At 42.6% G+C, this 26252-nt stretch overlaps 1 protein-coding gene and 1 long non-coding RNA gene across 32 annotated transcripts in view; one reads left to right on the top strand and one right to left on the bottom strand.

Moving 5' to 3' along the window:
* Window positions 1-14369: 14369 nt before the first annotated feature.
* LOC123601133 lies at window positions 14370-20654 on the bottom strand. Its single transcript, XR_006713984.1, has 2 exons — window positions 20049-20654; window positions 14370-15196 (listed from the first exon to the last, which is right to left on the bottom strand). It is a non-coding gene; the product is annotated as an uncharacterized LOC123601133 (long non-coding RNA).
* EMSY (EMSY transcriptional repressor, BRCA2 interacting) overlaps window positions 20510-26252 on the top strand; it is an 89002-nt gene continuing 83259 nt past the window's right edge. For 13 of the 31 annotated variants that reach the window (XM_045483946.1, XM_045483951.1, XM_045483929.1 and 10 more), the window contains exons 1-2: window positions 20785-20901; window positions 22638-22746. In XM_045483946.1, coding sequence (XP_045339902.1) covers window positions 22677-22746 — 70 coding nt within the window. In that variant the 5' untranslated portion in view covers window positions 20785-20901; window positions 22638-22676. Of the gene's footprint in view, window positions 20902-22637; window positions 22747-26252 lie in introns of all 31 variants that reach the window. The other 18 variants (XM_045483938.1, XM_045483937.1, XM_045483940.1 and 15 more) reach the window with 8 other exon arrangements.

Genomic DNA, 26252 nt, shown 5'->3' with positions numbered 1-26252 from the left:
GACTTTTTGGAAGAAAATGACAAGTTCAGAATTCAAAACTCTCAAGCTCTATACACAGTCCAAGAATCTGAGAGTTTCTACTATAGCTCTAAAGTATTTTTTAAACCTATTATAGCTTCAGGACTAATATAATTGAACATCATACCCAAGCTTTGATACTGTTGCTGCAGAATTATAATGTTAGTAGGATTCACAAGTTCCTAAATTTCTTAGATGAAAGTTAAGGCATGAATGGGGAAAAATGGGACCCTGGAACTTGGAATAGAGACACTTGGTTTGACACAGACAAACAGGAGAATCTGAATGCCTAAATCTTTGAGATGCAGACAAATAAAAGAAGCTTATGGGTCTTTTTTCTATCTACCTAATTTCTTGGGGAAACATGGAAGTATGATCAAGATTTAAAAAAAAAAAAAACCTCACATACAGAAGTGTGTGTGTGTGTGTGTGTGTGTGTGTGTGTGTGTGTGTGTTGACAGAGAAAGAGAGGGAGAGCAGAGAGTAAGCACATATGTGCGTAAAGGCACCTGTACCCAACTAAGCCCATTCGGCACCTCCATGTTTGAAGACAGAATATAAAAATTCAAAGCTCTTTCCAAGTCAAATGAATCTAGGGTCCCTATGTCCTCCAAATCACTTTGACTCCATGTCCAGCCCTGCTTGTTAGTATACTAAAGGCAGAGAAGGTCCATGTAGAAACACAAAATTCTCAATCATAAATCTGACAGCCTTAGATGCATTCATAGTCTCTTGCCAAGTCCAATTCCAATCTTCCTCTTGGGGAACTACATTTCCCTCTACCATTTGTCCCACACTTTTATTGTTTGTTTATTGAAATGCTCCGCTTGCTGGAAGTCTCCCAAAGAAGTAAGTCATCATGCTGTTTTGTTGTGATTGGGATTTGGGGGGTACCGAGGGAGGGATGGTGAATGATTCTGTGGTGCTGTTTGGAACTCCACACAACACCCATGGCAACTTCACTGGAAATGGCAGAACTTCCCTCCATTGATAAGACTTCAGTGTAGTGATAATGCTTTAACACTCTATATATCTGAAGCTAGAGCAGTGAATACATTGGGGGACCCTGCTCTCTACTCACAGTCTTACAATCTAGTGGTAAAGATAAAGTAAAAGACAGTTATAATCCAGCAACAACAGAAATGCAATGGAAGAAATAAGTGCTTTGGAAGTGCAGTGGAAGAAATAATGGGCTTCAGGATCAATTGAGCTATGGGTAAGAGGTAGAGAAAGAGGAGATACTTTCCTGAACCCATCCTGAAGGGTGAGGAGGGGTTTCCAGGCAAGGATGGGAGTGGGCCTGGCATTGATCCTGGCAGAGGAAGTAGCATGTTTAAAGGCTTGGCGGGGGAACGGGGGGGGGGGGAGAGACAGTGTGGTCTGCACAGACACAATGGGTCATTCCAAGTGACCAGTGAACAGAACTCGAAGGGAAGGTGACTAAAGATGAGGCTGCGGGGGAGAGCAGGGCCACCTGTTCTGAAAGAGTTTCAAGTGCATGAACAGCATGGTCAACTTTCTTTATGAGAAATGTCATTCTGGAGGGTGACTTGGGGACGGAGAGATCAGTTAGGAGGCTTCTGCATCATTCCAAGAGATGTTGTGGGTCTAAAACAGGGTGACAATAGTAGGAAGAGAGGAGTATGTCACAATTTCAGGGTTATTTAAAAGGTAGAACTGACAGACCTTATTAGCCCATTAGACATGAGGAGGGAGAGAGATGGAAAGGTCAAGGGTGAGCTCAGCTTTATGGCATGGCTAGCTGGATGTGCTCCTAAGTATGGACCAATGAGAGGTTCAAGCATGTGCTCTAGGAACTCAGAGGCTAGAGAGACCACGGTGGGAAAGGATGTGGGAGGTGTGGTCAGTGAGGGTCTCTGATTTCAGAGAAGATGTTAAATGAGCAGATTAAGAAAGAAAGAGGGGTCAGTGGAAGAGTACGGAGTTTTGGAACCAGAGATACATGGGTTCAAATCCCTGCTCTGTCACTAACTTGTTGTGTAATTTGGACCAAGTTCTTATCCTCTGAACCTCAGTATCATCATGTGTAAAGATTAGGATAAGGCTAATTTCTATTTCTATGGGAAAAACTTAATTTGTAAAAGTGTTAGCATTGGATCTATGTTAATTACCACTGTCTTGTTCAAGTGCCTATGTACATGAATTCACCCTCTACAATCAACCAGCAAATAGTTGCTAGGTAACTACAAGAACACAGCCACCATTTACTGAGGGTCGCTCAATTTGATAAGCATTGTGTATAGTCATCATCTAATTGAATCCTTAATATAACTCTATGAAGTAGATATTATATTATCATCCCTACTTTACAGGTGAGGAAAATGATATTCAAAGAGAGATAAAGAGCTTTGCTTAAGGTCACACTACAAGTAAGTGGCAGAGCTCGATGGGAACCTGGATCTTACAAAGCTATAGTCCCAGGTGCTGTGGAGAAGGAAAAGAGGCTATAGATGGTTCATACCCATCAATCTCCCGTCCTAAGCTGAGGACTCAAAGGCCAAGAAGTGACATCTTCTTTTGGATGAGTTGTTGGTCTTAGGCCATCAAATCCCTGCAGCAAGGGAGGTGAGATTGCGTCTAGGGGCAAGAGCACCAGGAGAGTGGGCCCTCTAGCAGGAATCCTTGTCTTACTGGGTCTCCTGAAACCAAGGAACTATTGGGTGGTGGCAACTGTGTCCTGATGGATTATTAGGGTCTGGCAAATTGATACTCACAACCACAACTATAGAGCATTAAGTATGAACTGCTTCTAGTGCTCATGCTTTTGACCTTTTCAGGCTGAGGTTAATCTTAGGAAACTTCGGTCTCTGTTGAAGACCTCAACCTGCTGCCCAGTATTTTGGCAATAATCATTACAACTATAATAAATAGTCATCATTTACTAAGCACCTAAGACTTTACCTATGTCATTTCATTTCATTGTATAACCATCCAACAAATTAGATAATCCTATTCCAATTTTACAGATGAGGAAATTGGGGCTCTAAGAGATATGTGATTTGAGTAAGTTCACATAGCTAGTAAGAGTTAATAACAACAATAGCTAACATATATTTAATGCTTACTATGTGCTAGATTCCATGTTGCAGCAGACTCTGTTGGTTACACACTCAACAACCATCCCATCTTTCTGCTCACAGAATCCTAATTTTGTTCAGATACCCATCCCTCAAGAAAAAGGACTCTATCTCCAGTGTGACTGCCCAAAACGATCATTGTAGTCTATTCTATTTTGTCTGTGATTGGATTAAATCACTTGTGACCCAGCTCCTGCAGGTTTATGGAGTTGGGCTTGTGAATCAGCTCCAGCCAAAGATGTGGGAGGGTCATCAGTGAGCATATGTAAAGTGAAGGGAGAGACAGTGTGTTCTGTGAGAACACCAGGGAAATATTTTCTCATTGTTGAAAAAACACAAGAGAAAGTGTCTGGATGTGATGCCTGGAACTGTGGCAGCCATCTTAGGATCACGAGGAAAGCCAGCCTAGGAGAGCCTACAAGCTAAGGTTAGAAGAGCATAAAGACAGAATGAATTTAGGCACTTAATGAATTAACCAATCTTGAAACTTCCCTACTTCTGGACTTCTTGTTATATGAGATAATACATTATCCTTATTATTTCAGATAATACATTTCCTTATTATTAACAAATCAGTTCTTATTTGTTACTTACAGCTGAAGACATTCTAGCTGATACACATGCATTTTATTATTTAATTGTTTAAAAAAAATCAATGAGGATGGTGTTACTGTCCCTATTTTACATACTAGAAAGTGAACTCATCGAGAAGTTGGGTAATTTGTCTAAAGTCACAGAGACAGGAAATGGCAGAAAAGTATTTGAACCTAGTTCTGCGTAACTCCAAAGCCAAAGTTCTTAACCACATCATACTAAGCAAGACAATGAAAATGGAACCTAGTATGGCTGGTTCCAAAGATCATATCTTTCCTCCACAATTTTGTTTTTTTTTTTTTGAGTGAGAGAGAGAGAAAACATGAGAGCAAGTAAGCAAGTGCAAGTGGGGGAGGGGCAGAAGGAGAGAGGGAGAGAATCCTAAGCAGGCTCCACACTCAGTGCAGAGCCTGACACAGGGCTCGATCTGAGATCATGCCCCTGAGATCACGACTTGAGCCAAAATCAAGAGTTGGACACTTAACCAACTGAGCCACTCAGGTCCCCCTCCACATTTCTGGAATGAAATTCTAGAAACTGGACTCCATGACGTATGGCATTTAAAAAATGATGGCCTCCATTAGGATGAGGAGGGGCAGCCACAGGATGCACAGAAGGATTGTTGCAAGTGAGAGGGGCCCAGGCACATGGGTTGGTTTGACCTGGGTCCCCTATTACTAGAGACTGGGCCTTCTCTAGGGCTTGAGAACATGTGTTGAAATGGACAGCCTGGCTCCCAGTGAGACACAAAGCTGGTGCTTTTATACATGAAATCCCTCTCTTGGCCCAGGTATTTATTTCCAGAGGGATGGACCTAATCACTGTCCAACTGCCCCAGTGGAAAATTACTTGGTACTAGCTCCTGGCAGGGATGTCAAGAAGAAATTCCTATCATCAAATTCAGGACTGAGAAAAATGACAGCTAAGATCCATTCCTTTGCTGAAGAGTCTAGGTTTCCAGGAGGTACCAGGAGGCTCTTTTCTGAATCTACAAATTCAATTCAATCTACACAATCAATTCAAATAAGTATTTCTGAGTATATCACATGTACCAGGCCCTGTCTAGGACATGGTGATATAGAGGAACATACATAACCCCTGCCATCTAATCTCAGTTTAAGCAAGAAGGCTGAGGCATGGGACCATGTAATTAAAATAAGGAGACTATGCCCAGAGTTTAACAAGAAAAACACAATGTGTGATAGGAACCTCAAGCAAGAAGAGGTGACATGTGACTGGAGCCATTAGGAACATTGAAGGTGGCCTTGAGATGAGATCTGTAGAATGGGTAGGCTTTGGGCAGGTGGAAATGATCAGGGAGGAAGGAAGAGAAGAACAAAGGCAAGAAAACTCTGTGTCTGCAGAGAAAGGCAAGTATCATTCTGGCTGGAGTATTTGGTGTTTATAGTGGGAGACAGGCCTAGAAAAAGCATTTAGGGGCTTCCTGGGAAAGGTCCAAAATGCCAGGGCAGGTGACTTGGTTTGAATTTGGTGGGAAATGAGGAGCCAATGAAAGCTTTTCATCAGAAATATAACATACTTAGCATTATGCTTTAATGTACGTGAATTCAGCAGGTAGGTACATGCAGAATCGATGTGGGAAAAGATGGGGAATGGGGACTCCAATGTGAAGACTTCGGGGACCCCTTCTCCCCGATCACCTAGTGAAGGCACTGCTTTCTGACTAGCAGAGCCCAAATGTCTAGCATACTGCAAAAAGGCAGCTTCAATGGCTTGCAAAGAAACTTACACCTCACTCTGAGGGCTCCTGCCTGGCTCGAGACTCCTGCATGTCATGGTGTACATAGCCGAGGTGCTGACAGAGCCAGAGGACAGGGATCAGTTACACGGGGACGGGGGGGGGGGGGGGGGGGGGGAGGAGGTAAGACTGCCAGAGCCGAGCTGCAGAGAATCATCAGTGAAAACAAGAGGCCCCAAAGGAGCCCAAGGCAGCCTCTTCTCACTCAGCCAGCTGCAAGGAGCTCAGACCTCGAAGCAGGATTTCTAGGCTCTGGGAAGGCTGGAGGCCTTAGCTACGGTGCAGTGCTATCTATCCTATGATGTGAGAACCAAGGGGGTTTCTAAAGTAACTCTCTTACTGAGAAGCTGGGCCAGTTCTGCACCATTACTGGGAGCACCCTGGTCTTTTGGCTCTGGATCTGGAAGGGAGGGTTGCACTGCATTTTCTCCACGTTGTGACTGGCTGTGGAGAACTCCTGCCATTAGCTGCTCTGGGGACACGGACAAGTCCTTTTCTGAGTCCTCTCAATTTCTTTCTACTTGATTCATCACCTATTTGAGGCTCTGAGAGTCAGCGTTGGCGTCCCTTCGACAAACCAGACATGTGCATGTCTCCTACACCTTCTTTAAGACTAACGCCCCTGGCACATTCCTTCTTGATGGTCTGTGAACACTGCAAAGCTTTATGAAAAGTAAGGCGGCCCCATGAAGTCATCACTCTTTATGGAGCAAACCTTGCAGGTAACATAAATGAGTGAAGGGGACTAAGTTTAAGTGAAAGGTGCAGTCCTACAACAGATACATTTGTTTCTTCACGTCCACAAGAAACATGCTATTCCCAATTTTTGGAATGCCTGCCTCTTGTGTCTAACCACCACTTCCCCACTTTTCACAGAGACCCAGGTACCAAGAAATATTTCTCTCCTTAAAGAAAAACAAGAGTGTAAGTATGATGACAAAATAGTGTGGCGGAGACAAGCAAGTTACAAAGCACATATGGTGGGGCCCCTGGTTGGCTCAGTTGGTGGCGCATGCAACTTTTGGTCTCAGAGTTGTGAGTTTAAGCCCCACTTTGGACCTAGAGCTTACTTTATAAATAAATAAATAAATAAATAATCGATCCACTCTTTAAACAACAGCAAAAAGCACATATGGCATCTAACAAGGATGAAGAACTCTCAGCTCATACGAGAGGGAGAGCTCAGTATGGCCAGATCTTCTGAGTTTTCAACAGAAATGGGAGATCCAGAATTTCACGTGAAAGCTCCCAACTTTACAATGTTGGCTCATTTCCCTCCACTTCCCAACTGTGCTTGCATGCTTTTCCACCACCAACCCACCTGCAGCCTCCCGGACCCTGTCTCCCCTGTCTTCACACCTCTGCTTGGCTCTGTCTGCAAAACATGTCCTCCCTTTCTCTGCCTGGCAATCTCCTTTATTATTATTATTATTATTATTATTATTATTATTATTATTTATTTTAATGTTTGTTTATTTTTGAGAGCAAAGAGAGAGGGCGAGCATGAACGGGGGAGGGGCAGAGAGAGAGAAGGAGACACAGAATCCAAAGCAGGCTCCAGGCTCTGAGCTGTCAGCACAGAGCCCAACGCAGGGCTTCAACTCTTGAACCATGAGACCACGACCTAAGGGGAAGTCGGATGCTTAACTGACTGAGCCACCCAGGTGCCCCCTGCCTGGGAATCTCTTAAACAATTTCTCAAACTCAGATCAATGTAGATTTCCTTGTCTTCGTAAGATTAGGTGCTATTCCTCTCTACGCTCTCACAGTACCCTGAACATACTTCAACAGACCTCTTACCACACTGTCCTGGAATTGCTGGTTTCCTTGTCTTTTGTTCACCAGCCTGAGAACTCCCTGAGGGCAGGGACTTTCGTGGTCTCTGACCTAAGAACCTCAGGGAGGAGGGTGGGAAATATGCCAAGAAAGGGAAAATAGTTTAATCAAAGGGAAAATAAAAATTCAAGCAAGATAGCCAGGGGCTCGAACATTTAAAGTAATAGGTCCAAGAGGTGATAGCAGATGATAAAGAGAAGACAAGCCCAAGACCCAGGAAGGATGATTACAATAGGTTGGAAAGTGGAATGGTTTAAGATAGAAGCTATAGATGAGGTAAGGGTGTCTGGAGACTGTTTTTATAGAGGGTACTGAGCGTACCTCTATACAGAGGTGGGTCTCACTCCTGTAATGTCTTAGTATTGGGCTCCACTGTTAGCTTGATAGTCTGGGGAGTTTCTCTTCTCCATCTCAAGGATTCATCATCCTCAGCCAGCATCTATTGAGCATCTTATTCTGTGTCAGGCACTGTTAGGCACCATAACTATAAAGCAGAATCAGATATGATCCCTGTGCTCAAGCTTGTAGTCTGGTGGAAGAAATGGACACATAAATAGATAATGACAAGAAAAGGCGTTAAAGGATACCACCGAGAGAAGCACAGGGGCTACAGTAGCACAGAGGAAGGACTCCTAATCCATTAAGGTCCGGAAATGGTGATTTACCTGAGGTCATACAGCTAGTTTGGAGCAGACCCAGGATTAGAACCTAGGCCTGTCAGACTTAAAAGCCCACTCGTTCTCCATTGTAGGAAATTGGGAGGAGACAGAAATGACTTCATGGCGATGGAGGAAATTTATGTGTGTCAGTTTGGTTAAGTTGCCAATTGCATGGTTGTAGGTTACAGTTGGTTTAAAAAGAAAGTTGTTTGAGATTTGGAAAGCAGAAGTGAATCAGCAGCCATTGATCACTGAAGTCATGGACAGACGTGGAGGGGCCAGCGGGTTCCAGCTTGTCTTCACTCTCCTCCACTCCACACCCCACTCTTCCTAACTGCTAACTCTGCTGGCCAGTCGAAGCTTTAAGCCCACCACCAGCCATCCAGCTGTGGACTCACAGCCTTCTCCTGTAGGCTTCTCCCATCAGCTCCTCCTTCACAGCTCCAAATCAGCTGGTACGCTTGGCTTTTGGGATCGACTGGTTGGTGACTCCATTGAACGTTCCCCCTTTTCAGAGCTGCACTGCTCCAATCCCTCCCACGATTGTATAAATTCTAATTTCTATAATAAATCTCCTATCCCACAACCCCTAGCACCTCTGCTTCTTTAGTTGAATGCTGACTGATAGAGCGCGCTTTCCCCAAAGGTGAAAATAATTGAGTGGAGCGAAGAGACTGAGTTTAGAAATCTAGCTTCACCAGTATCTCCGTAACTCCAGTGCCCCCTTGCACTTAGTAGTTCAGTAAATATTCATTGAATTGAATTTTTAGGTTGCTTCCAGTTCTTCATTAGTACGTATATCACTGCAAAGATCAGTTTCTGGGGAAGAAGATTTTTTTTTTTATTTCGGTTTTTTCTTCTTTTTAACTCTTTCCCTAAGATCGGTGTAAGATATGGAGTCATTTATGGCTCAGGCTCTTAAGTTCCTTCCCAGGACAGTATCTGTTGTGTTGGCTACATGTGTTCTTCATCTCCTGGGGTACAATAGATTTTCCTCTGGCTTCGATTTCCCTCTCTCTCCTTCACCTTCTGTCCCTTGCAAAAACAGAGAAAAACCTCACTCTTGTGCATTTTCTCCAAAGAAAGTATTTCACACCCTAATCAAATCAGTGAAAAAAGGTATATTGGGTTACCCTTATGGGAATACTCTTCTGGCTTGGCTGAGTTGGAAGTGGGGGAAACAAAGACATCTGGAAATGGAGGCTCTGCTCACTTGGGCTGGACAGACAGCAATCAACTTTGAACCACTTAATTGCAGGGGAATTTCCTCCTTGCTACTTAGACCATTCAGCACTTGTTGGGAGAAGACATGTTACATGCTCACTTTGCCTCCTGGAAAGCTGGGCTAAATGTTGTTTCAATTAGACAACCACGTATGGAATGTCCGTCCTAAACTAGTCCCTATGCTAGTTTCTGGAGATACTGCTCTTGAGGTGTTTTCAGCCAGAGTGGGAGAGAAACACAATGAGTTATAGCACAAGTCAGCCCATAATAAGTGCTAGAAAAGAGGCATTAAGCAAAGCACTATGGGACAGAGGAGGTGGCAATTATATCTGAGGATAGAATTGGTGGTGGGGCGAGAGGAAGAAGTGTTAAAGAATGTATAGGCAGAGAGAGGCAACGTCTTTTAAGCACAGAGCTGGGTTTCACGGAGGAAGGTGAATGAATGGAAAGAGCTAACACTCAGTCACCGTCTATCCAATGCTGGTCACTGAGCTAGGCCCTGTACTTATGTTATCACATTAAACTTTCCCCAAACCCATCTAGAGGAAACAGGTAACTTGCTCCAGAACTTGAAAGAGGTAGACTTGGGATTCAAACCCAGATCTTTTTAACGTCCAGGAACATTCCCTGCTCCCATCTGTGTGTGGAAAATTATTTTTAAAAGACATTTAAGATGGACTATAAAGAATGACAGTTTTAATAAGCTTCAAAAAGCTGGGGCGTGGAAGAAGAGATGGCATAAAAGCATTCCAGACAGAGGAAGAATGGGAGGAGAACAGCCCCAGGGCAGGACATGAAGGTGCAAGGTTTGTCTGGGGAAGCTTAGGCAATCTGGAGTGACTGTGGGAAGACACTGCCACATGGCCACACCACTGTCTTCTCAGGTTCAACATGTCATTCAGTAATTTAGTCAACAGTGCTGGGAATTTAGAAATCAACCTCTGTCCTTGCTCTCAAGAAGTCTCCCATCAGTCTGGTGAGATTAAGTGCTTTCACCACAGACTGCCTTCTACACTTCAGCTCAGGATGTGCGTGTGTGTGTGTGTGTGTGTGTGTGTGTGTGTGTGTACGGGCACATACTCACACAAGCATCATTTGGACCATTTCCTTCCCCCAATCGTTTCTCAACAAATACATTCCCCAGGCTCTCAGTAAGCATGCATTCGCTTATTACCTCTGCCTTTAGCAAAGCTTGGATTTGAACCGCTGGCCTTGACGTGGTAAGTTTAAAGCTCATAGCATCGCAGCAAGTACCCTTTCAACCCAAGAGAGACCTGGGCTTCTCTAGTTCTCTTAGAAAATAATGATTAGTCCTAGGGTTGCAAGGAAAAAATCTTCATTGGAACTGACAAGAAAGCATACACCTTCTACCATTTCTCTGCAGACTTCACAAGTGTTCAACACTTCTTGGAAGAGAATGTGGCTCCCAAGCCTTTCGTTCAGCTGGCTGGAGCAGAGTTTTAAAAAATGCATCTCATCTCTGGCGAATCACAGCAAAACGTCATAAACAGCTGGAAACTCTCTGAGGTGAAGACAAGTTGAATATTATGTTTGGATTTATAGCCCCCTCCCCCATGATAGTTGATTTCCATTTCCGACAGGGTTATTATTTCCATCTTTATGAAATATCTTGGATCTCACCTTGGATAATTACTGATTATCATCAGCTCCTCACCTGAGATGCCTTAGCATTTGGGTGAACCTGAAAAGACTTTTTTTCCCCAAAAATGAACTAGGGAAAACTCAGTGTGTGAGATTATGTCTTTATTTCTATTTTCATTTGCAATTCCCTTTGGTTTTCTAATGATCAAGTCATCAATCAGTGTCAAATCATACAGAGCAGACAGTATTTTTGCCACTTGGGTTCCAACGTGGATTAAATGGCAATAACTTGTGTCATTAGGTCTGGTGCTCTCTCATGAGGTACTGTGGCAACCACAGACCCCAAAACTTTGAGGGTATATGTAAGATCTCAGCAGACATCTAAGGTTTTTAGCCAAAGGTATACATTATAATCTTCTGAAATTTGATAGAGCTAAGTTAGTCCAACAAGCACTTCTAGTTGAGCACCACTAAGAGTCTAACATCCCTCATTTCACTCCTTGAGGCCATTCTATGTGCCCCTTTATACTTCCAAGCTTTGCTTATTACCTCTGCTGTGATACCCTTGATACTCCTGCCCCACTTCTCTGCCTGGTAATGGCTGTTCACTCAAGAGGCCAGCCCAAATGCTACCTCTGCTATGAGCCCTTCTGTGATGACAACCTTTTTCTCCTTGATCCATAGCATCTTCTTAAACACCTTTATGAACATCGTGTGTTATCATGTTCCCCTATGGTATATAGAGCTATCTGCATGTGTCTAACCTCCCCACTCAACTGTGAGCTCCAGGAGGATAATGGTGGAACCTTATGCATCTTCTCATCCCAAAGCCCGGCATGGGGCCCAACACTCATTCAAAGAATAAATGAGGAGGCTGACACCCAAAAGAAGTAGACCGTACACTGGTCCATTTAATTTAGCCAGATCTGGGCGTCCTCGGTATTTATTGACTAAGTTGCTTACAAAAAAAAGATACGCAAGCATGTGCAAGGCAAGGAACTAAAGGGCCATAATGTTAGTTTTTAATATCCTTTTAAAAATATCACTTTCCCAGCAAATGACAATAGCTGCTTTAATTTGAATTAGTAATGAAAGGCTGCATATCAACTTGAACTTGAGGATGTGTTTTCAGGAAAGCGGGCAAAAATCCAAATCTTTATTTTTCAATTTTTAGACAGAGAGACAGAGACAGAGGGAGAGAACAGGGGAGAGGGGAGGGGGGAAGGGGGGGGAGGGAGGGAGAGAGAGAGAGAGAGAGAGAGAGAGAGAGAGAGAGAGAGAGAATTTTAAGAATGTTCCATGCTCAGCGCAGAGCTCAATGTGGGGCTTGATCCCACAACCCTGGGATTGTGACCTGAGCCAAAACAGTCAGACGCTCAACCAACTAAGACACCCAGGTACCCCAAAAATCCAAATCTTAATTGATTGGTTCAATCAGGATAGGAAATGTTAGCCTGAAAATCGTGAGACCTGCCCTTGGTTCCTGTGTGACTTTGTGTAAGTTACTTTGACTCTCTGGGTCTCAAATATCTCTGCTGTAAAATGGGAGATTAAACCGAATACCTCTGAGATTTCTTCTAACTCTAATGTTTTATGACCTTTACCAGAATCATTAGTCAACTGATGTAAAAGTTTATTTGGTTCTACTCCATAGTACTTAGGAGAAGGGACTATTCTTTTTTTTTTTTTTTTTTTTTCAATGTTTATTTATTTTTGGGACAGAGAGAGACAGAGCATGAACGGGGGAGGGGCAGAGAGAGAGGGAGACACAGAATCGGAAACAGGCTCCAGGCTCTGAGCCATCAGCCCAGAGCCTGATGCGGGGCTCGAACTCCCAGACCGTGAGATCGTGACCTGGCTGAAGTCGGACGCTTAACCGACTGCGCCACCCAGGCGCCCCGAGAAGGGACTATTCTTAAGATACTAAGTTTTACAAAGTGCATTAATAAATCATAACAATAATATAAATACCAAAAAGGAAAATTGAAAAATAAAGGAAAAAAAATCATCCATAGTTCTACCACTCTAGGGGTAGAACTTACTCTAGTAAGTTACTGTTTTGGCATGTTTTCTTCCAATTTTTTTCATATTTATATATGTCCTTTTACATAAAGGTATGTATATACACATATGTATGTGATTTTTCCACTTATCATAAACATATTCCTTAATGTTAACTACTCAGAATTTTCATTTTTTAAAAAGTTTTATTTATTAAGTGATCTCTACACCCAACATGGGGCTCGAACTCACAACCCTGAGATTTAGAGTCACACGCTTTACCAACTGATCCAGTCAGATGCCCCTGTAATTTTCATTTTAAATTACATTTAGTCTGTGTAGATATGTGGGGTATGTAAATACTTTTCTATTGTAAGATGATTAGGTTGTCAATTTTTTGATAGCATTGAAATTAAAATTTCTGTAAATATAACTTTTCTCATATTTTAGATTATTCCCACAAATGGGAATCCTATATCAAAGGGTATGAACATTTTTATGACTCACACAGTGCCCTGGCTTATTTTAGTAAGCATCTGATTTTGCTGTGTAACATTCTTTCACTGACCTCTGACAACAGTACCCTAATTTTCCTAAGGGAAGCCAAGCTCACCCCCACCCTCACTCCATGTACTTTGGAATAATTGACTTTACCACTCAGCTTCCTCCTTTCCAGAGAGTAATATGTGGATAAGGCAAATCAGGGCATTACATTCTCCTGGCCACAGTTTAGGGATGGGCACATGCCCCAGATGGAGACAACAGCAACAGGGTGAGACTTTTAATAAGATCGTCGGAAGAGATAGCATGTGCCTCTTTTCTGCTGGGGCTATAAGCAGGAAGGATGATATAAGCCTGGAACTGCTGGGAGCCGACACAGTAGAAAACAGCTGAGGGATGGAGAGATACTCTAGATTCAGTAATGCCTGTAGCCAGAACTACTCTAGGACTTAAAGTGAACCCCAAATTTTCATTATTCCTTAAACCATTTCATTCATCCATCCATCCATCCATCCATGCCCACACACCCACACATTCCTAACTGGTACAAATAGGATTTTTAAAAATCCTTTTTACTGGCATTTTTTAAGTAATAAATTTTATTTTATTTTTTTTTTCAACGTTTTTATTTATTTTTGGTACACAGAGAGACAGAGCATGAACGGGGGAGGGGCAGAGAGAGAGGGAGACACAGAATCGGAAACAGGCTCCAGGCTCTGAGCCATCAGCCCAGAGCCCGACGCGGGGCTCGAACTCACGGACCGCGAGATCGTGACCTGGCTGAAGTCGGACGCTCAACCGACTGCGCCACCCAGGCGCCCCATAAATTTTATTTTTTAGACCACTTTTAGGTTCAAACTGTATAAAAAGTTCCCACATACCTCCACTCCTACCCAGCCCCGTGCCTCTCATATATGATCTATCAACATCCCACACCAGAGTAGTACATTTGTTACAAGTGATGAACCTACACTGATGTGTCATTATCACCTAACGTCTAAAGGTTACATAAGTGTTCACCCCTGGTGGTGTACATTCTATGGGTTTTGACAAATGTATAATGATGTGTATCCACCATTACAGCACCTTTTTACTTTTTATTGAGGTATAAACTACATAAAGGATACAATCTTACACATATAGCTTGATAAGCTTTTACCTAGGCCTATCTATTCACGTAACCCCTACCCAGATCAAGAGCTAGAACATTCATAGTTCCACGGTTCCTACCTGCTCCAAGTAGTTGCTCCTCTAAAGTTATTTACTATCCAGACTTCTAGCAATATAGATTACTTTTGCTGCTTTTGAACTTTATATAAATGGAATCTCACAGTTTGACTGCAGCCTCTTAGCCTCTTAGCAGCCTGATTCTGCTATCACAATGGGAAGAGACTGGGGGTTTGGGGAGGAAGGAATGAATATGTTTTGCCATGTGAGAGAGAGATGAATTGTGACCAGGACTGACTACAGCAGATGATGTTTTTCAAAAATGACCACAGCAGTATTTCTGGTTCCATGTGTTCTTTCAGAACTCTACCATTCTTCTGTTAGGTTCCCCTTGAACCTGGGTGGGCTTGACTGTTCCAATCAAGAGTATTGCAGAAATAATGGCATGGCTTCCATAGTTTGATGACAAAAACTTCCAGTTTTCTTTTGTCTCTTTTCTCTCTAGTCACTTGCCTTGGAATCTGGCCACATGTTGTAAGGAAGCATAGGCCACATGGAGATGCCACACACTGATGTTTCTGCTGATAATCCCAGCAAAGATTCCAGGCAACATCAATTGCTGGTCATATGAATGAATGAGACCTCAGATGATTCCAGATTTTAGCCATTAGGCTGTCCCAGTGGACTCCAGAGGAGTAGAGATGAACTGTGTTCTTAAGCCCTACCAATTTGAAGATCTGTGAGCAAAAATAAATTGTATAAGCTATAGCAATGCTTTGTTATGCAACCACAAATAACCAGAACTCTGTAATATCTGTGTGTTCCTGGGAAGAGTCTTGTGATATTTGACATTGCACAAATTATTTTTCTCTCTAGGCCCTGGTTTCCTCAGCTATGAAATGGACAATTACTATACCATGGGAATGTTGTGAAGTTTAAACGAGATAACGCACACAGGTGCTTTTTATAATGGAATTTCAATAAATGCTACTTAATATTATTTCAACTTACTTCCATCAAGTTGTCCTAGATTTGCTGCTTTGTATAAATTCCTAAAACCTGATTTTATACACACACACACGGATAGGCACATTGCAACTTTACAGCTTCCACACTGCTCTCTCCCATTACTTATGTTGTGAGGACGCTCAAGCAGCCTTATAGGGAGGTCCAGAGTAAGAAACAGACCTCTTCCCTCACTAACTTGCCAACCATGTGAACAAGTTACAGTAAAACCTTGGATTGTAAGTTGTTCTGCAAGTGTTCTGCAAGATGAGCAAACATTTCTAATAAATTTTAAGTTGATAAACAAGTGATGTCTTGCAATACGAGTAGTACATGACGCTGAATGTCACATGCATCACATGATCACAACTGAGCCAATGATTCTTCTCTCTCTGCAGGATTGTGGGTTATCGTCTCCCATGCTTGGATGCTCAGTCTCAGGCCATGGTGTTTAGCAGAAATCGGTGATTTTTCAGAACGTTGGAAGGTGCCCACAACTGGTACTGGTGTATTTTTGTCACTTCAAAGCACCTATGGACAGTCCTTTGCCTTTCTGTACACGAGTAAGCTTAAGAATGCTTCACTTCATTCTAGGTCTGGCTGCCTGCAGATATAGACCTCTGCTGCCTTATTGCCAATTACATTATATGACAAGAGTTTATTAATATTTTACTGTAATCAACATCCAGGTGAGCGTATACAATGGCCCCCAGGCAGAAAAGATTCCATTGAGCCAAGACATAGCAGTGATTCTGCTAGTGATACTGAAAGTCGTCCTACACAATAATCCTCCTCTCTCGTCTCCCTGACACCAGCCACAAAGGTTTTCAAAGGTAAGTGCAGGTTTTTATTTTTCTTTATTATTTCGTTTTATATAACAGTATTGTAATCATTTTTATATGGATTTTTTGGGTTATAGAACGAATCATCTGAGTTTCCATTATTTCTTATGGGGGAAATTTGCTTAGATATACAAGTGCTTTGGATTACAAGCACATTTCTGGAATGAATTATGCTCGCAAACCACATTTTTACTGTACCTAGGAAGCTGATCCTTTAGCCCCAGTCTTCAGATGACAGCTGTCCTAGCTGACGTCATGAATGCAACCTCTTAGAGATTTCAAGCCAGAATCAGCTAACTTGATTCCCACAGAAACTGCAAAACCTGTATGAAATTAAAACAACAACAACAACAACCACAACCACCAAAACCTTATTTTGTTTTAAAGCCAAGGTTTGGGATAATTTCTTATGTACCAATAGTTAACTAACAGCTACATCAACATGGGGAGGATTATAGGGGAGAAACTGATCCAAGGTAGAGGGTTGTTTTAGGGTCTATGTGGAAACAGAGACAGCTGAATGAACTTGGAAGTGCCAATGAGACAGAGTTTGAATGATCACAGGGCCCTGCGTAGAAAGAGAAGAAAATAGAGCTAGAGGAGGGAACAAACCTGGAACTGGTAGACTGTAAACTGTAGATTTCACTGAAGTTGAAGAACAGGTTTGGTGAGGGTAAAGGAGTAAAAAAACTCTGGAATAAAAGAAGGTCTTGTTTAGAAGGTGGAATACCTTAGTTACTGATTTCAGAGGTGGAATAGTTCTGGAGAACAAAGCACAGGATCAAAGAAATGGGTGGTTGAATGGCAGTGCTGGGGGAAGGTTTTTAAAATCTTTCTGGTGAGGACAAGGGCAGAAGGGACAACAGGGCAACACAAGCTGATGATAGCAGACTTAAAAACTTCTCCCTAAAAAAATCCCATCATCCCTAGAGAGATGGAATGACAGTTAAATGGAGTTTGCAGGGTTTGAAAGCCTCACTGCAAGGGTAGCCGGTCTGGAAGTTGGTAGTTACAAGGTGAGGAGAATACCATCCTTTCCTTCTGGTTCAAGATATTGAAGATGGGGATAGAAGGAAGAACTCCATTTGCAAGGGCTTCAACAGAAACAGTTAACTTTAGGACAATATCAGATTTTTGGCAAGATAAAGAAGTGATGGCAGCGTTCTAGGAAAATATTAGGTATGCAAGGAAATTTCTTTGCATTGGCATGGGTTTGCTTGTAAAAAAGCTGGAACTTTACTACTCTATTGGCAACTGGGAACCACTGGAAAGTCTTATGCCGGCGACTGACATGGTGAGCTTTGAATTTTTGTAAGCTCACCCTGACAGCAGTGGCAGTATGATAGACGTACTAGGCAAGGAGTGTGGAGAGGTTCTTTCGGAAGAATAGGGCTGGGAAAAAAAGTCCACTCCACACAGGTGATGAGGCCTCACCATCATCCCACTAAAACAATGGGGCCAGCTATTTAGGAAGTAGAGACTACAGCGTTCCATGGACAATGAGGAAGAGGAGTTGTCAGTTGACGAGGCAGTGTCCCGATCTTTCACCTCCTTTCTGAGCTGTTCAAAGCACTTCTGATCTTCTGATAGATTATTTTGATGATAATGGTGAAATCCACCTTCTCCAATATAGCACCACAAAATCTGAATGGTGGATGGTAGGCCCCTTGAAGAAGTTTGTTTCAAGAAACCTGCTTGGTCAATAGTGGAATAAAGTTTGAGACAGATATTGTACTCCAATACATCTCCCCAGACTAGAGATAGTTATGTCTAGTAGGACAATAAGTCTTGGTTTTTCTTTTGTGGAATTGGAGGATGGCTCTCATTTTATTTATCCCACATTTCGTGGACTCAAAGCGCAAAGTGCCTTAACTTGAAATCGTGGCTCTGCTACTAACTAGTGTGTTGTCTTGGGGAAACTACTTAATGTCTCTGTGCCTCAGTTTCTTCATCCATAAAATGGTAATAGTATTCTCAAAAGGGTTTTGTGGACACTAAAGAGTTAATGTATAAAACAGTATCTGGAACAGAGAAAGCCCTGGATAAGTATTAGCTATTATTTTTATGTGCTAGGTACTAGAGTGCAAAGATCTCTCCTTGAAGAGCCCATTGTCTAGTCAGAAAGATTTTCAAACAAATGACCATAAATCAAATGTTCTGAATTTTGTAATACAATGTGTAGAAGCAGAGGCAGGAATGCCTGTCTTAGAAGGAAAAGTCAGGGGCAGGATAAGCTTCTTGAGGGTGAAGTATGACTCTGACCCTTAAGGAAGAGAATTTAATATTGGGAATATTTGGGAATATGGAGCAATCAGAGGCAGTACGGGGAAGGCAGATTCTGGTCACAAAATACAAATATAGTTAGGAAGAAAGGGAGGATGTGTGGAAGACTGAGAGTTTGTTAGAAATATAGAATCTTAGAACCTATCCAGAAACACTCAAGATGCATTTTAACAAGATCCTCAGGGGTTCCTACTGAACATGAAAGTTTGAGAACCACTAGTCTAGAGCATACACTGGAGTCAAGCTGCTTATGTTTAAGTCCTGGCTTTACCATTTATTTATAATGTGTGACTCTAGGCAAGCTATTTAACCTCCTTTCTCTGCCTCAGTTTTCTCATTTGTAATTAGACATAATAGTTTCTACCTCATAAAATTTTAAGGACTAAATGAATTAGTATGTGAGACGCTTACAGCAATACTTAACATTAAGTAAACATAGGAGTAAGCTATAATTCTTGATTTATATGCTACTGATTGTGGTCAGTGCCAGTTTTATAAGCAGCTTGGCTTTCCATTTCCACTCCATTACTTGTCACCTTGACATTTATTGTATAGAAGACAGTTGGAAGTCAGAAGACCTGGGATCAAAAAGCCCAGCTCCCTTCAATTCCTAGCTTTGTGAAATTGGGTGAGTTCATCAATTTCTGTGTTATCCTCATTCATAGTGTGTGTGTTGGGGGGTGGGGGGGTGGGGGTGGGGAGTAGGGAAGATCTAAACTGTATCTACCTCAGATACTATTAAGGCTCAAATCAAAGAAAGTATGTTAAACAACAAAATATTTTAAAGTTTCTTTTGCCATCTTTCCAAAAGTTAAGTCATTGACCTGAAAACAGGTGGCACCTAAATTTACTGGGAAATAGATGGAAGAGAACGCATTACAAGATAAGGGAGGGAGAAGAGGGCCTGGAGGTCATCTGTCCCACTTCATGACTTTCTGGAGGGGCAGGCTTGGGTTTCAACAATAACAATTTTCTGGGACCTTACAGAGTATTTTTAGCTAATGAGTAAACAGTAGTAAGAAACTTAAGTGCTGTTATTTATTTTCTCTTCCTAATCTACTGCTCCATTCAAGGATATGACCAGTCTCACACGTTTGCACAAAGGTTCGCAATCCACAAATAACTCTTCCCTACGTTGTGTATCACAATATCCCCATAGGGTGGTATCAACCCCATTTTACAAGAAAACTTTGTCAATACCAGAAAGCATATTAAAAACCCCCTTTGACTTGGGCATTTTTACCAGATCCGAGATTTCCCAAAGTACACAATTTAGGAGGAAGGGCAATCACAACACTTGATTGACTCTTCAACAATACCAAGCACTGGTTTCGGTTTTATGGCCGCGAGTAGCTACACACTGGGCCCCCCTTCTCATACGTGTAATAGGGGCAACAATACCTTCGTCCCACAATTGTTCTGTGATTAAATAAGAACAAAGGCTGAAGGATGAACCTACCACGTCGTAGGGCCTCTAACAAATACCTTCTCCTTCTTGCCTTTGACAGCTAAAGCACGAGATATCACTATCATTCCCACTTCACACGTGGAGAGAGACCCGAAGTGAAGAACGCTCGGGTTCCACGTCTCCACTGGCAGCTCGGCAACCGCCAGCCTGGGCTCTGGCAATCGCAACGTCCGCTATGTCGGTTCTCGTAGCGTGGATTCTCTCTCCTTGACTTGCGTCTGGTGGGGGCTGTGGAGGCCGCGGACAATTGCTCCCATGACTCTGAGGAATCCGATCCTAATCCTCAACAGCGCTTCAGGGACAAAGCTGCTTTCCTACCGTCCCTAACCTCGCCTAGAGTAAAGGTCGCGGCAAAGCCCCAGCTCCAGCTACCGACGCCATCTTGGCCTCTACGTGTGACGCCACACGTAGCAGAGAGCGCAGCCGATTGGTCGGGAGACGGCAGCTGGAGGAGAGGCGCGCGAAGCCGGAGAAGGAGGGTATGGAGGAGAAGCCAGGGAAACTACAATCCCGGCCTTCCTTGCGCCTGCGACAGCATACCGACAACGAAAGAGGAGGGAGTTGGGTCGGGACCACAACTCCCAGCACCTCCCGCGATGTCTCTTCTTTCCTTTCAAAACGCGGAGGAAAAGAGGAACTGGGAGAATGGAAGCTTTCTGGAGCCTGTTCTCCGAAAGGCGGGAAAGGCGAACTACACCTCCCGACTGGCAGCGCGCGGCTGCGCCTGCGCCCTGATGCCTGTCGCCATCTTGCCCCTTCTGAGGCACCGCAAACAAACCCAATTCCTGGTGTTCCCTAGTCTTGGCGGAGGAGCCTTTTAGATGAGCCCCGAAAGGCCGGGCAGGTGGGTGACTCTCGGACAGGGTGCCGGGAAGAGCTGGCAGGTTAGCCGGGCTGGAGGAGCGCCGGGCCAAGCATTTGGTCCCCGGCTTGGGGCGCCCAGCCCCATCCTCCGTTGTCTCCTAACGGGATCGTGGGGCTCCCTGAGGTGGGCTGAGGGGGACTTTGGCAGGCCTGGTGCTGGGATCCTGGGGGTTCAGCTCTGGGCGCCTCCCGGTGAGTCTCGGTCGCCTGCCTGGCTGTCCGCGCGCCTAGTTTCTCTCCGTTGTCCTCTCCGCTGAGGAGGGAGCGAGGCGCTGATGCCGACCGTGGCCCCTGACACCGGCTACTGGTCCTGAAGGGCTTGGGTAGTGGGCTTGACATTGGGGTTGGCGCTGAGCGGCACCAGTGAGGAGGGTGGGCGGGCTGCTCTTGTTGTGGTGCTGTGAGAGAGTGCGTGTTTGGGGAGGGGGCGGGGCGGGCTTGCCTCCTTGACACTTGAGTGGGGGAAGGATTGCACGAGATCCCGGCTGCCGGAGCGGGCTCCCGCTACTGCTGCTTAGATTTCCAGTGCGCTGCGTCCCCGCGGTGGGGTGCGCTGGCGGGGACGCGTCGGGATGCCGTGACGTGGTGCTTGTTCGGGCGGTCGCCGGCCGCCTCCAAGATCCTGTCGGGAGGCGGGGACTGGCTTGTGGAGGGAGCGGATTCCTTTGGCTCTGCCCCTTCTTCCTCCTCCCCACCCCTTTTCTTTATGTCATCCTGCCGGCTGGGGCGCGCAGTCCAGTTCTCCTAGCTCTGGGTTGGTTCGTAGCTGAGAGGACTATGGGAAGTCGGAGGCGGGGGGGGGGGGGGGGGGGGCAGTCAACTCCGGGCGCAGAGTTGGAGTTAGCAGCCCCAGTGCCTGGAACGGGATATAGCAGTTATTACGGTTCGGTGCCTGACTCCTCAACTGGGGAGTGAGCTCGCTCATTCATTCATTCATTCATTCACTCACTCACTCATTCATTCTACTCTCCTCTGTCTTCATTCACCTACTTAACCAATATTTACAGTGGATCTGCTGTGTGCTAAGCAGGTATTGTTCAAGCCCTCAGCGCTAAGTTGTCTTTTTATCCTCTGAACCAGGCAATTCCCAGTACAAAGTAAATTCCTGACATCTGAAATTTTGGTAAATGATTGTCTAAGGACTACTGGGTGTAAATTCATCGTTCATTGTTCAGACTTGAGAAGACAGTTTTTGAAGTTCCATTAGCCCTTGTAACGAGCTGGCAGCTTTATGTGTTTTCTCTCTTGTAAGTCGTGAATGAGAAAGCCAACAGAAATCAAGTGACTTGCCCAAATCAAGTAGTAGCACCTATTTATTAAACAACATGCCAGCCACTGTGATAAGAACTTCACATACTGTCCTTTAATCCTCATGACGAATTGGATGAGAATACCTTTGTTTTCCAGATGGGGAAAACTTTTGCTCAGATAGGCCCCTTCACCCAGGATCGCTCAGCCAGTGAGTTGAAGGCTAGAACTAGAACCTAGAGGTGTCTGACCCTAAAGCCTGTGCTCTTTCCACTGTTTTATGCCGATTGAATAATAAGCTCCGGAATGGCTGTTTAGTTCTTCATTTGTCAAAAGTTGAAAACTGTGGTGGTGAAATAGGATTGTTCTTACTGTTTTTACTTCTTAGGGTGAGGATCTCCAGGCAAGTGGCCTTTTGAATGTACTTTGTTAATTTGATTTTTGTTTTGTTTTGTTTTGTTTTGTTAGGGAAGACAAGCTCTTTGGGGCTACCAAAAAGAAGCAGCAATGCCTGTTGTGTGGCCAACCCTTTTGGATCTCAGCAGGGATGAATGCAAAAGGATTCTTCGAAAATTGGGTACGGTTTTCATTTTTGATGTTTTATGACTTTCTATGTTACTTTTCTCTTTTTTTTTTTTTTTTTTTTGTCATGGCTGTTTGCCTGGATGTCCTATCTCATGCTGCGTTAGAAATTTTTTGGAGGTGTATTCCCCATCTTACTCGTTATTTCCCTAGTGCCTAGCATAGTGCTCTGTACTTAGTAGGTGCATGAACCATAATAATAAAAATAGTAGCTAAGAGTTCTCGAGGGGTACTGGGCTGTTGTGAGGTTTTTACTCTTTCAGCATCTCACTTAATCCTCACTCAAATGGAAAAGGTAGGTTTTTTTTGTTTTTTTTTTTTTGTCTGTTTCCATTTTACAGATGACAGAACTGAAGCTTAGAGCCCAAGGTGATGCTGGAGTCAGGATTGTAACCCAGGGAATATGATTCCAATATCACTTTAGCATACTTTTAACCTTCATGAATGTATGTGTGAATTACATACTGTTTCTAAATTCTAAGTAAATGTTAGCTATGCTGACTTCTCTAAATTATATTTTACTGTCAGTAATAAGACATTCTTTGTATTTATAATTAATTATTTTGAGCTTTTTTTCCTTTAGAGCAGCCTTTCTCAACTAGCATTTTAGGGAGAGAATTAAGTACTAATGCTGAACCTAATCCATTGTATGTAATGAACTAACTTATGTATTTAGAATTGTAATCGTTATGTACTGTTCTTGGGAAAATTGAGAAAAAGAGTTACTCGAATTATTTTCTGTATTCTGTGGTTCAGATGAGGATCCTTGGCTGAGAACTGCCGCCTTAGCCTGTAAGGTCCAAGAAGGACCTTGTTGTCTTCTTTACCACCATCGTTGCAGGCTAGCACATAGTAGATGTTCATCAAATGAAAAAATTATTTGAAAAAAGAACATTAAATGTTTTGGAAGTGGATATGAGTTATTTGGATATCTGTCATTTTGAAGGGTAAAGGGTGGGCTTTGATTTCAGAGAGACCTGGGGTCTTTGTCTTATCACTGATGACCCGCAAGATCAATTTATTTAATCTCCATAAATCTGTTGACATTTTTGTAAAAGAAGCATAATAATATCTGCCTCATAGATTTGTTATGTGGATTAGTTGTATATAAAAGGGGCCTATCACAGTGCTTGACATCTGAGGGTATAGTGTTTTAGAGCAGTTGCTTTCAGACGTTAATGTAGTTGCAGGTGAATCTTCAAAGGAAATTTTTGTTGGGAATTCCTGTATGTAAATCTGAATCATAGCTGCCCTGGCGCTGCCTGCTAGTAACATTTACCCTTTTTATTTTCCCTCAGAGCACTACGAGGATTTCTCTTATTTTAAACTACCTTTTTGCATTGTATTTTAGCATGTTTAGAGAGTTTTTTGAGGCAATCATTCTTTTATCATATTTTTCCTTTAACCTTACATCCAACTTTTAGTACTAATTTGAGGATGATTTTCTACACACTTACATGCAACTGCTATAATTTGCTAGCTACCATTTATAAAGTTGGACTTGTATTAATTTTATAGCTAAAATAATTGCGGAGGAACAGATCCCAAGTATAGTAGACTGGTTTAGAGTTTTTGGGCTTTGGGGGCCTTGAGTCAAGAGATTATGTTTAAATATAAAAATGGTAACCTGTAAGTCTAAATTTATCTTTAACTTTAGCCAGAGCTGTGTGGGTACTGTTGCTAGAGAGCTGTTTCTGTACAAAAGAAAACAGCCTTCCTGCAGGGTAATGTCGTCTTCAATGACCCTTCACTTTGGGAGGTGAGCCTTGGTAGTGATTTGCAGAAAGACTTCCTCCCCACCCGTTGGCCTATTATCATAACAATGAAACCTTTGAATTGCCTTCAAATAGTAGCTCTAGGTCCAAAGTTTAGAGAAAGTACTGTATTTAGGAATTAACTTAAAATATTTTAAGAATTAGGTTTGTCCTTCCAAAAATAGTTATAAATCATATAACATAAAATGTTAAACATTGAGATTTTACTTAAATAAAAAGAAACTGGGATAGAGAATTTTTTATGATACGTTAAACAGACCAGTAATAGATAAATGCTTCCTTCCCTCCTTCTAGCCTGCTTTTCCTCTGCCTTATTTTTTTTAAAACCATTCCTGAGCTACAACTCCAACTTGAGGCTTTACGGACTATGTTGTTTATGACTGATTTGTTTAAATGGAATGCGTTGAGGACTTTATAAAAGTGGTTTGGCGAATCTTTTTGTTTTCTGTGGTGTTTGCATATATTTATGTATCATTAGAGTTAGCACTACAGTAGAATGGCACCAAAAATAATGCCAGAAATTCAACTAAGTTTGATATTTGTCAGGATCTGAGGATACCCATCAAAATGGAAATCAAATGTGAAGGAGGTTGGGAAGCCAGTGAAGGTTCTTTACGATGAGTGAATTTCTGGAGGAGGGAGGAAGTGCCTCGAATTATGTACCTATGATAACTGTTGTCTGAGTCCCAGTTTTGTGTGAGGTTGCCACCTCATACTTTTGTCTATGATTTTTTAGTTAGACTTGGAATGACACTTGAAATGTCAAAAATCTTTGCCACATTTCTTTAGTTAATTTCACTCTTTTTGAAGTAGTATCTTGATCACCATAAACTGCATAGGCCGAAAGTGAACTTTTTCTTTGTCCTCATGCCACTTCCTCTCTCTGACCTCTCCATTTCTTTGTATGGTATTGCCCTTCTCCTAAATATCTTGCAGACTGTAAAACTTCGTTCCTTTCCTTCTGCTGTTATTTCCACATTCAGTCAATTACAGAGTCCTATCAAATAAAAGCATTTTAGCCTGGAATTAGAGGCTTAGTCTGGCCCCAAACTACTTTTCCATTTTTATCTTTCTTTATTCCTGTATATGTATCTCTTGTTGGATTTTAATTACCTTGAAGATAGGCACTTTGTTTTATTTATATAATCATTCTCCATGGTACCTTGTAATAGTAGTCATGTGCAATTAATAGTTTGGTTTGAATTAATGACTGTCCGAGTACAGACATGTTTTTACTTTCCCTAGAGTAAAACTCTGAAAATGCTCACTGACTGTTATTGGAAGTTTGATGTCTATATGAGATATTATTTGCTTTTACTCTTCCTATTCCTTTTGCACATTTGCATTTTTTCTCCTTTGCTTGCTTAGAGCACACTTCTGATTAAAGCTTATGCTTCTAGATCAGATGATGTGTTTCCCCTCTGTGCTTTTACCACTGTATTATAAACTGTATCATAATTGTCTGATGACTTGTTTCACTGTAGCTTTATTCTAAGGTTAACTCCTTGAAGGTAGAATTTAGCATACTATCTGATATCTATAATAGGACTCAGTACTGATTTGTTGAATAAAATATTCCATAAATGAGGCATAAGCTTTTAGTATAGTGATTTCTTAGTTGGTTATCCCCAGTGCCTTTCTGAACTCTACTTTGGGTCATGATAAAAGCTGAAATACATGTTTCCTGTGACTAAGTATTTTCTTCACTTCTCCAGAATGGGAAAGC

The sequence above is a fragment of the Leopardus geoffroyi genome, chromosome D1, assembly GCF_018350155.1.
Source record: "Leopardus geoffroyi isolate Oge1 chromosome D1, O.geoffroyi_Oge1_pat1.0, whole genome shotgun sequence".
Lineage (NCBI taxonomy): Eukaryota > Metazoa > Chordata > Mammalia > Carnivora > Felidae > Leopardus > Leopardus geoffroyi.
Note: the sequence above shows the minus strand (reverse complement) of the source record. Positions and strands in the feature narration are given on the sequence as shown.